The sequence below is a fragment of the Thecamonas trahens genome (genome assembly GCF_000142905.1).
Source record: "Thecamonas trahens ATCC 50062 unplaced genomic scaffold supercont1.49, whole genome shotgun sequence".
Taxonomy (NCBI): domain Eukaryota; order Apusomonadida; family Apusomonadidae; genus Thecamonas; species Thecamonas trahens.
This window is the reverse complement of record NW_013657631.1, coordinates 292747-302700: the sequence shown is the minus strand read 5'-3', so window position 1 is coordinate 302700 and position 9954 is coordinate 292747. Positions and strand designations below refer to the sequence as shown.

At 65.7% G+C, this 9954-nt stretch overlaps 6 protein-coding genes across 6 annotated transcripts in view; 2 read left to right on the top strand and 4 right to left on the bottom strand.

The window, feature by feature from the left end:
• The window catches only part of AMSG_08951 (uncharacterized protein), a gene marked incomplete at its 5' end in the record, with an annotated part of 2726 nt that extends 1068 nt beyond the window's left edge, over window positions 1–1658 (bottom strand). The window contains one exon of the mRNA XM_013899025.1: window positions 80–1658. Coding sequence (XP_013754479.1) covers window positions 80–1658 — 1579 coding nt within the window. The remainder of the gene's footprint in view (window positions 1–79) is intronic.
• Window positions 1659–1945: 287 nt separating this feature from the next.
• AMSG_08950 (uncharacterized protein) lies at window positions 1946–3830 on the top strand (the record flags this gene model as incomplete). Its single annotated transcript, XM_013899024.1, has 2 exons — window positions 1946–3349; window positions 3382–3830. Coding segments are annotated over 2 exons (1853 nt in total), but the record flags the coding sequence as incomplete, so codon positions are not given.
• A 297-nt stretch (window positions 3831–4127) lies between these two features.
• AMSG_08949 (uncharacterized protein) lies at window positions 4128–4501 on the bottom strand (the record flags this gene model as incomplete). The annotated part of the gene is made up of 2 exons (XM_013899023.1): window positions 4128–4157; window positions 4187–4501. 2 exons carry the CDS (start codon window positions 4499–4501, stop codon window positions 4128–4130), a joined length of 345 nt encoding a protein of 114 aa, XP_013754477.1.
• Window positions 4502–4822: 321 nt separating this feature from the next.
• Window positions 4823–6111, bottom strand: AMSG_08948 (PQ loop repeat protein; the record flags this gene model as incomplete). Its single annotated transcript, XM_013899022.1, has 2 exons — window positions 6022–6111; window positions 4823–5633 (listed from the first exon to the last, which is right to left on the bottom strand). The coding sequence occupies exons 1-2, from the start codon at window positions 6072–6074 to the stop codon at window positions 4823–4825; spliced, it is 864 nt and encodes a 287-aa protein (XP_013754476.1). The 5' UTR covers window positions 6075–6111.
• Window positions 6112–6203: 92 nt separating this feature from the next.
• Window positions 6204–7892, bottom strand: AMSG_08947 (uncharacterized protein). Its single transcript, XM_013899021.1, has 2 exons — window positions 7770–7892; window positions 6204–7510 (listed from the first exon to the last, which is right to left on the bottom strand). Exons 1-2 carry the CDS (start codon window positions 7854–7856, stop codon window positions 6233–6235), a joined length of 1365 nt encoding a protein of 454 aa, XP_013754475.1. The 5' UTR covers window positions 7857–7892; the 3' UTR covers window positions 6204–6232.
• A 108-nt stretch (window positions 7893–8000) lies between these two features.
• AMSG_08946 (cAMP-regulated D2 protein) lies at window positions 8001–9640 on the top strand (the record flags this gene model as incomplete). The annotated part of the gene is made up of 2 exons (XM_013899020.1): window positions 8001–9352; window positions 9439–9640. The coding sequence occupies exons 1-2, from the start codon at window positions 8022–8024 to the stop codon at window positions 9638–9640; spliced, it is 1533 nt and encodes a 510-aa protein (XP_013754474.1). The 5' UTR covers window positions 8001–8021.
• Window positions 9641–9954: the final 314 nt, after the last annotated feature.

The following is a 9954-nucleotide window of genomic DNA, read 5'->3' as shown; positions in this document are numbered from 1 at the left end:
GGCGCCCGGCGAGTGGCGCGAGCGGGGCATAGGAGAAGACACGAACAGAGAAGAAAGAAGCAGAAAACGAGCCGCGTACCGAACCGAGTTCCGAGCCAGGTGAAGGCCGGCGAAGCGGACAGCGCAACGAGCCCGACGGGACCACACGGCGGCGCCGACCGCCGCGCATCTGCCAACTCCTTCTCGCGGCGCATCTTTTCCTCCAGCGCCAGCCGCCGCCGTTCCTCTTTCTCGCGAGTCAGCCGCGCGTTCTCTTCGCGCTGCCGCCGCATGTCTTCGGCGCGCTTGGCAGCCATCTCGCGCTTCCGGCGGGTCGCCTCTTCGCGCTCCCGGCGCGCGGCCTCGATCTCGGCCTGCCGCGCCGCTGCCGCCGCCTTCTTCTCGGCCGCCTCGGCCGCCCGCTTCCGCCGAAGCTCCTCCATCCGCTCGGCCTCCTTGGCCTTTTGTTCGGCAAGGGCGTCGACCCGCTGGCGCATGGACTCTTGGGTGGCAAGCGTGGTGGCCTCAAACTCTTCCATGGCCGCGTTGGTCTGCTCGGCGAGCGCCGACTCGCGGGCCTGCGCCTTGGCGGCCTCGCGCTCACGGCGGGCCTCCAGCTTGGCGTTTTGCTTGGCCTGGATCTTGGAGAAACGCTTGTCAATCTTGGCCTGCTTAGCTTCCATCTTGTTCAGGCTCCGCATGGCCTTGGCCGTCGACTTGAGCTCGCGCTGCTCGGCCTCCAGACGCGCCTTGCGCGCTTTCTTGGCCTGCTTCTTCCACGCCTTGACCTGCTTCTTCGACTCTTCGCCCTGCACAAACGACGCCGGAACATACCCGCGGATTCCGTCGATTGTGGCCACCTGCCACCAGTCCTCGTCGCTCGTCTCGACAAGCTCAATGGGCGAGCCTGCCGCCACCGTCAGCTCGCCCTCCTCGGCACCCTCGTAGTCGTAGCCCATCACACCCCACCCGTACAGCATGTCCGACACATCGTCGACATCCCCCGCAATGTCGCCGCCGCCGCCGTCGCCGCCGTCATCCCCATCCGAGTCCCACCCGTCCGACGAGCCCCAGTCGTCATCGCCACCACCACCGTCGTTTCCCCATCCGTCGTCGTCGCCGCCGCCGTATCCAGCCCCGTCGCCGTAACCGTCACCGTCACCATACCCGTAACCGTCACCATACCCGTCGTCCCCGCCCCAGCCATCGTCGGCCCACTCGTCCTCGTCGGCGTCGTCACCTAGGTCCTCATCGGCCATCGACAGCGCCCGCAGCGCAATCGTCGCCACATCGACCGTCCCCGACCGCTCCCTGCCCTGAACCTGCTCTTCGCCCCCGGCTCCGCCCGGCATGCTCAGCAGGCCGTCCGCCATGGGCTTGGCCGGCATCGGCGGCGGGGGCGCAGGAGCGGCAGCGTCGAGTGGCGGCGGCGGCGGCGGGAGAGCACCCGAGACCACCGCGGGCGCAGCCGGTGGCGGAAGCGGAGGAGGTGCGCTCGCCTCAATGCGCTCGACATAGTTGCCGGGGACATACCCGGTCACCCCGTTGTATACACACACCGGCCAGTCCGGGTCCGAGTCGTCGATGACGTCGAGGACGGCGGCCTCGGGCACCGACACTTCCTCCTCGTTCTGCGCCACATACTCATACAGCGCCGTCACCTGGAACAACGTCGCCATGCTGACTAGCCTGCCTGCCTCTCGGTCCTGTTTGCGTCCGCCTGCAGTCCAGAAGTCTCCTCCCGCGACGTGTGTCCGCCCCGTCCCCGTCCCCGTCCCCCTCCCTCTGTTGTCTCCTTGCCACACCTGTTTTCCTCGCTTCGCTCGCTTCCGCGAAATCGCCGACACCACGAGCGCTGCTGCAATTTTTTTCACAGCCCCACCCCCCACCCCCCACCCATCCCCTTCCCACCTCGCCCGCCGCGCCCCCCCCCCCCTTCCCTCACTTTGCCTCACACAGCCGTCTCCAATGGCTCAAGATGCCCGCGGGGCGGCCGTGACGACCATACGATACCTGGCGCTCCTCGCCACCCACTTTGTCGGCTCATCCTTTGGCCTCGTCTTCTTTGTCCGCTACACCCAGCTCAAGTTGAAGGTGGGCAACCCGCTTGCGCTCGCCGCCGCCGCCACCGGCCCGCCCTTCCTCGCCGCTCTTGCGCTCTTTGTCACCCGAAGCATACGATCGCCGCCGGCTGCTGCGTCGGGAGGTCGGTTCTTCCTTCCTATCAAGATCAATGCCGCACTGGCGCTGGCATCGGTCGTCACCGCCGTCGCCTCGGTCGGCGCCACCTCGCTCGCCTCGCTCCCGGTCGGCCTCTTCCTCGTCCTCCTAGGCCTCGAGCCTGGTCTTGCTGCCCTCGGACGCGGCTTCTTTATCTCGCATGCCTCACGCTCGTCGACTGCCGTCCATCTCGGTCCGGCAGCACTGGCGGTCGCCGGTGCTGCTGCCTACTTTATCCGATCGTCCGACGGCGGTGAGGCCTCGTTGGCGTTGCCGTCGACTGCGGTGGGCCTTGGTGCCGCCATCAGCCTCGCCGCCATACTGGCGTCGGTCGCGCGCGGAACGGGTGTCATGCTCGCAGCGCTGCTCTGCCGCTCGCGCCTCCGGTCGTATGTGCTGGATGTCCGCTGGGCGCGGACGCTCGCCTCGGCCGACGCCCGCCATGCCAACCCCGCCGACGCCGGGCTCCGCCCGCTAGGCCACGTCCCGGCTTTTCACGTCTTCTCAAACATCGACGACGTGCCGCTAGCCCATATCTACGCGCTCGACAAGTTGTATTTGTCGGGCGTGTACGACCCGCACATCCTCGTCGGCGTCGACATGTCGTCGACGGTCGAGCTCCATGCCCTCACCGTCCACCTCGTCCTCTTCCCGGCCTTTGCTCTTGCCGCGACTCTCGCCGAGCCAAGCGCCTCTTCAGGCTCGGTCAGCCTCCTCGACGGCTCGCTCAAAGCTTGGCTCGCTCTCGGCGCGTGCGTCCTTTGCGCCGCCGCTCGCATCGTGCACACTCTCCTCGAGGCGCCGCTCGCGTTCGGCCTCCCGCTCGACATGCATGTTCTCTGGCGAGTTGCCGCCTACACCGCCGCCTTTGTTGGCTCGGTCGTTTTTCTCGACGAGCCGTTCACCGTCTTTCGCGGCATCGGTGCCGCCTGCTCACTCGCCGCATACCTCGGCCATGCCGGCCTCCTCCGCGCGAGCTTTGACCTGCTCCGCACCGAGCAAACTGCGCTCATGTTTGTCGCGCTCTCGCATCCCGAGCTGATGGCGGTCGCGGGCACTACTGCGGCACACGGGGAGACATGGACTGCAGCCGAGCATCGCGCCCGCTACGGCCTGACTCTGCCGCCGACCCTTGCCCGCCCGAGTGGCCGTCGTCCTTGTCCGAGACAAACAGCGATCCAGACGCGCCAGACGTTGGGGCGACGCTCCAGCCCGGGCCCGAGCACAAGCCCGAGCCCGCACGCGACGACAAGCCGCTGACGACCAAGCTCATTGATGTTGTTGCTCGCTCCGAGCACCGGGCGCCGGAGCAAAAGGCGGCCTACGCCGCTGCTGTGGAGCTCCGCGATGAGCGCATGGCCACACACGCCATCATCGGCCGGCAGATCCGTGCTCTCGCGCCGACAACCGTGCGCGCTATCGACCCCAACCTCGAGCTCGACGCCTTCTCGCCGCACGGTACCGCGGCCCACGCGCAGCAACTGTTCGGCATCCCGCGCTACGGTGCGCGGGTCTCCCACGTCGCGGTCGCCGGCTCATACCTCCGCGACCGTGCGCGCTACGAGGACAGCCGCCGCCTCGCCCGCGAGCAGCACAACGCCGCCCGTGTCTCGGCCGAGGCTCAGGACTAGGACGGCCGCTATTGAACAACACAGCAGCAGGACTTGCCGCGTCCGCCGCTGCTGCTGCCATCTCTGCCAGCAGCGGCGCTGGCACTCGCCGGCAGCAGCGGCGCGTTCTCGGGCATCGGGGTGAGGCCAGCAGCAGCGCGCTCGGCAACGACGCGCCTCCGCGCCTCGGCCTCTCGCCTCGCCGCTGCCGCTCGCTTCTCGGCAGCCTCTGCTGCGGCCGCCTCCTCCTCTGCCCGCCGTGCAGCGTCCCGGCGGGCGGCATCAGCTTCCAAGGCGTCGACGGCCGCGGCCCGCGCGTCATGCGCCGACGTGGCCACCGCCAGCACGCTCGTCGCTGCCTCCCGATCGTCAGCCACCTGCTCAGCGCGAGCGGTTGCCACAGCAGCGCGGACGTCGGCGGCCTCCTGGGCCTCGTCTGCAGAGCGGTTTTCGGTCGCCACGCCTGACGAGCCAGCCGTCCGGAGCGCGGCTGCCTCGGCCTCGGCGGCCTTGAGTGTCGCCCGCTGTGCCATGTGGTCGAGCACGGCGGTGGGGGATGCCAGCCCGGCCGCCACGCACCCGGTGCACCGCCCAAAGCCGCTTCCCTTGCTCCACTGGCGCTTCGAATACGCCCCACGCTCCAGATCCACCCCGCATGCCATGCACCGGTGGCTGGCGCTAGTGGACGACATGGCGGCGACAAGTGGACCTGTCGGCTCGGCTCGGCCGAGTCTTGCCAAGGATCGATCGAGGCGTCGACCAGGTTGGCCGAGGAGGCTGGCCACATCAACGGCTCCTGCGGGTGCCTGAGGGCGTCACTTGCAGATCAGAGGGCATGGCTAGGCTGGACACACGTGAAGAAGACGGTTGATGCCTGCTGAGGGGGGTTTTGGCGAGTTTTTTAGCTGTGCCATGAGCACATGCTCAACTGTGTGTCCCACGGGACGTGATCTTTAATCTTCGGCTGGACACTGCGGTCAGCGCGGCCACTCGCTTAGCTGGGATGTTTACTGTTACGTTGCGACCGAGGGCTTTGACGGGCCGACGAGAGGGGTGTCCTCTGAGATCTCGACGTAGGGCGAGGCTTGTGCGATGAGCTTCTCGCGGCGGCGGTAGGTGAGGAGGAGGGCGAGGAGGATGGACTGCTGGAGGGCGGCGGAGAGGTTGGGCAGCCATGTTGTGACCGACTCCTTGGAGACAAACGCGAGGAAGAAGAGAACGAGAAAGTTGCCCGGAGCGCCGACGGCAACCATGACGATGGACATGGAGCCGACGCGCTTTGCGGAAAAGGTGGTGTAGATTTGAGGCATCCATTGGATGATGTTGGCCACAGTGGCCACCAGGCCGAGGATGTTTGCAAAGTAGAGGACCGAGTCGTGGCACGGGCCAAAGTGGTTGACGAGGACGGCGGCCGAGGTGACGACGGCGACCATGTAGCAGAGGAGGAGGACAACCTCGAGGATGGCGACCACAAACGAGCGCCGGGTCCAAGCGTCGATGCGCGGCGGAAAGTAGAGGAGGAACTCAAAGATGATGGGGAAGATGACGAGCCAGATGCCGCGCTGGGCGAGGGCAATGAGCGATGGGTAGCAAGCGCCAAAGCCGATGACCGAGCAGCCCTTGAGGATGGGGAACTTGAGGAGCGTGATGTTACAGACCGAGGAGAACATCTGGGTGTTGGAGAGCGTGAGCCAGTGTGATGACATACCCTCGCTTGTCTTTCGCTTCAGCAGCTTGATGTGCTGCGGCACTACCGAGAGCATTCCCAGAATCGACAGCGTCAGTCCGAACACAATGCCTGCTGTGGGAATGTGTGTCAGCATACTGTCGACAGGAGCAGCAGCCACCACGAAGACCAGCACAGCACGATCACGACGGCCAGCACCACGAAGATCAGCACGACCACGATCGGCACAACACAACCAACGGACGACCACCACAGCGACGACGACGACCACGATGGCCACGACCACCACAACCAGCACCACGACCACGACCACCACGACCACCACGACCACCACGACCACCACGACCACCACGACCACCACAGCCACCACGACCACCACGACCACCACGACCACCACGACCACCACGACCACCACGACCACCACAGCCACAACCCGTATTGCCACCCCCCATCCATGCCCCCCATGAGTGCTCCCTACTGCTCGCGCATGCACTCTCCCCCCCCTCCCCTCCCTGACCAACATACGCATGGTAGTCCACCGGCGACGTGGCCTTGTACACGTCACACGCCTTAGTCATACGGCCTGAATGCGTGGCGTGGTGGAGTGGTGGAGTGGTGGCGAGGTGCTTGCGCGGGTGCGTGTGGCGGTGGTTGTACCGGTAGCCGCCAAGGTGGCGCGTGCGGCTTTGCTCGCCTCCGCGCCTGGCAAAAAGCAAGTGACCTGTACTGTGAGAGGCTACAGCGTGGGCTTGGCCTCGGCCCAGAGGTCAGCGAGATCGAGCTTGGTGAACTGGCGCAGGTACGCGGGGTCTGGCCCGGACTCGGACGACGAGCGGGCAAACGCCTGGTAGAGTGCGTGCTGGCCATCGTGGCGGAAGCCGTAGACCGAGGTGAAGGTGTCTCCGGTGGCGACAACCGAGGTGATGTTCTTGATGACGAGCTCGGGGCTCAGTTCGCCATGAGCGTAGGCGAGCTGGCGATGCATGACGACGTCGCCCTGCTCGCAGAGCCAGTCGCCCTCGTAGTACACGAGGTCTTCCATGCGCGGATGCCACGAGGTGAGCGGCATGAGCGTGGTCGAGTTGAAAAAGTTGGCGACCGAGGCCGAGTACTGGATGGCGCGGAACGGCTCGCCGTCAGAGTCGCCGAGGTGGCCAAAGCCGAGGATGAGATCGCATGTCCGCTTGGCGTCACGCACCCGGGTCTCGGCCTGCTCGATGGTCTCGTCAAACTGGATGAGGTCGCGGAGGAGATACGTGAACGGGATGCCGAACCGCGACTCCTTGCCAAACGTCTCGTCAGGAAACGTCACGCCGATCTCCTGCGAGTACGTGTTGGCTGCCGAGACGCCGTTGAACGAGCCGATAAAGCCGGAGAAGCCTACGTTGGCAAAGGCGTGCCCGGGTCCCTGCTTGCCCCAGTCGCCCGACGGGTGGTAGACCGTGACTTGCGCGTGGTCCACAAACACGGCGTCGGTGTTCCAGTCAAGCGCACGGACGCCGAGCAGCGAGTACTCGCTAGTAATGGCCGAGTCGTATGCCGAGAGCAGCGAGCATCCGCCCTTGGTAAGCTCACCGAGCAGGTGGACCCGCTCGATGGCGAGGTACGAGAGCCCGGTCGCGTCGGCGAGGCCCTTGATCTCCTCCAGAAAGTACGCCGGAGTCCATGGGCGCGTCGCAGCGATCTCCAGATCGAGCGCCGCGTCGATGCCAAACTCAGCAATGTCGTTGAGGAGCCAGTGCGGGACGTAGTGCCCGGGCTTGGTCGAGTTGAGGGCGAGGTCGATCTGGTCCTCGATGTACGCGTACACTCCGTTGACAAAGGCCTTGACCTCGTCCTTGAGGAGTGTGCCCTGCGCCACCCCACACTCGTACGGCGTGCCCCACAGATGGAGGACGTAGAACGAGCCCTCGCTCGTCCCTGCCCGGAACAGCTTGCCGTTGGCATGCGTCGCCACCAGCTCTGGCTCGCCTGTGTTGACCGGCAGCAAGTTCTGTGGCGCGTTGGGGTTTGGCTATCCCCCCCCACACACCCACACACCCACACATACCCATGCCCGTCCCGCCAAGTATGTCCGCACCCAAGTATGTCCACACCCGCCGTGCCCACACCCGCCATGCCCGCACCCGCCATGCCCGCACCCGCCATGCCCGCAACCGCCATGCCCGTTCCCGTACATGTGTGAGTGCCTGCCCCTCTCCCCCCTCCCCCCTCCCCTCCCCTCCCCCGTCCCCCCTCCCCTCCCCCCCCCCCCCTCCCCCTCCCTTCCATACCTGCCCATGGCAATGCGCGCCATACACCACACCGACCACCGCAGCAAGCACCACCACTATGACTCGCATCGTCCGGCACGTGACCATGCCGCCCGAAAAAAATCAAAGTGAAAAGTGCCACCACCAAAACCCATCCCTCCACGCACACACGCACACACGCACACACGCACACGCACACACGCACACGCACACACGCACACACACACACACACACACACGCACACACACATCCCTCTCCGCACCACCGCCACCATGTACACCATGTACACCCTTGTCATTTCTCTCACGCTAATCCTCTCCCTCACCTCCGCTGCTCCGCCTGTGGTCGACGCGCCGGCCGGACGCATGTCGGGCGTGTTGTTGGAGGCCACGCAGGTGCGCGCCTTTTACAACATTCCGTTTGCAGAGCCACCGACGGGTGCGCTGCGGTGGATGCCTCCGGTGGCTAAGGGTGTGTGGAACGGGACGATGGCGCTGGGCGAGTCCAAGGCGATCGGCTGCCCGCAGCGCTGCTTCCTCCCGCCACACACCTGTCCCACCACCACCAGCGAGGCCTGCCTCACCCTCAATGTCTTTGCTCCAGTCGCCGCCTCCAACGCGCCGGTCATGATCTTCATGCCCGGCGGCCACTTTCAGCAGGGCCTGGCTGACGTGCCGGTGTACAACGGCCAGTATCTGGCAAACGCCACTGGCGTCGTGGTCGTCACCATCAACTATCGCCTCGGTGCCCTCGGCTGGCTGGTTACCGACGAGCTCGAGGGCAACTTTGGCTTTCTCGACCAGCAGCTCGCTCTCAAGTGGGTCGCCGACAACGTGGCCGCCTTTGGCGGCAATCCGTCCCGCCGGACGCTGATGGGCCAGTCGGCCGGCGCTGGCTCGCTCGCCGCGCACCTCATTGCGCCGTCGTCGGCGCCGCTGTTTGAGCAGGCCGTCGTCATGTCGTCGACCATCGGTCTCGCCATTTCCAACCCCAAGTACGGCGCGCAGCTCGGCGCGCTCGTCATGGCCAACATGTCGTGCAAGACGACCGAGTGCATGCGGGGCAAACCGGTGGCAAGCGTTCTCGAGGCCGAGTACGCGAGCCAGTCGCACCTGTTTGTCGATCACCCGCTCTCGGTCTTTCTCCCCTGGAACGTCAACAAGGCCGGACCTGTGCCCGACAACCAGCTGACGGCTATGCGGGCTGGCAAGGTCCAGCGCAAACCCATGATCATGGGCAACGTCGCCAACGAAGGTGTCATCTTTATCTACGACGCCGTCCAGCACCCGCTCTCCAAGACAGAGTACGAAGCCATCGTCGCCGGCGTCTTCGGCCTCCACGCCCCGCGTGTCCTCGACCTCTTCCCGGGCAACGTCATCGACTCGCGCGTTCCCATGTCACATCTCGCCACCTACTATGTTATGATCTGCCCACAGCGCTACGCCATGGAGGCCATGGCCCAGAACGCCCCGGTCTACGCCTACCTCTTTGACCACCCATGGTCGTTTGCCCGCTCCGGCTGGGGCGCAAACTACACCTTTTGCTTCCACCAAGTCTGTCACGGCTCGGGCCTTCCCTTTATGTTCTCCGTCGTCCGCGGACCGTCGCCAGCCGAGCCGGTCTTTACCCCCGATGAACTCGAGCTTTCCGAGCAGATGCTGGCTTACTGGGGCAACTTTGCCCACTCAGGCAACCCGAACTCGGGGCCATTCGCCCCATCGGCTGCCTGGCCCCGGCAAGCCGGAGCTCATCTTCCGAGGGCGGCATCCACCCGGTCGACAACTTTGCCGCCACCGCTTGCGACTACTTTGACTCGATCGGCTCGATCGGCTACCAGCACGGCGAAGGCAAGCTCGACGCCTTTCTCCCCGACTCGATCCACACCGCGTAGCGCAGCCCGTCTTCGCTCGCCTCCCCTCCCTCCCCCCCCAATTGAGCGCGCGAACAAATAGCCGGAACAAATGCCTTTGCGAATGACATTCGCCCCTCGCCGCCGCGAATTCGACGCAACGCCATTAGCCAAACCAAGCAAAGCGCAAGCAAGCAACCAAGCAAAGCGCCGCGACCGACCAGCAAGCAAGCCAACGCAACAAGCACCACACACCCTTCTCTCTCTTTCAACTAACCCAACGTACGACCAAGCCCCTCCCCCCCCTCCCCTCTCCCCTCCTCCTCCTCCCCTCCCCCCACCCCCCCCCACCCCCC

What these genes read in the sequence shown, in the direction of transcription:
- AMSG_08947 (XM_013899021.1), bottom strand. Translation starts at nt 7,856, where the DNA reads ATGGTCACGTGCCGGACGATGCGAGTCATAGTGGTGGTGCTTGCTGCG. An exon ending in GCGCGCATTGCCATGGGCAG is followed by an intron (nt 7,511 to 7,769) that starts GTATGGAAGGGA and finishes GGGGGGGGATAG; the next exon opens with CCAAACCCCAACGCGCCACA.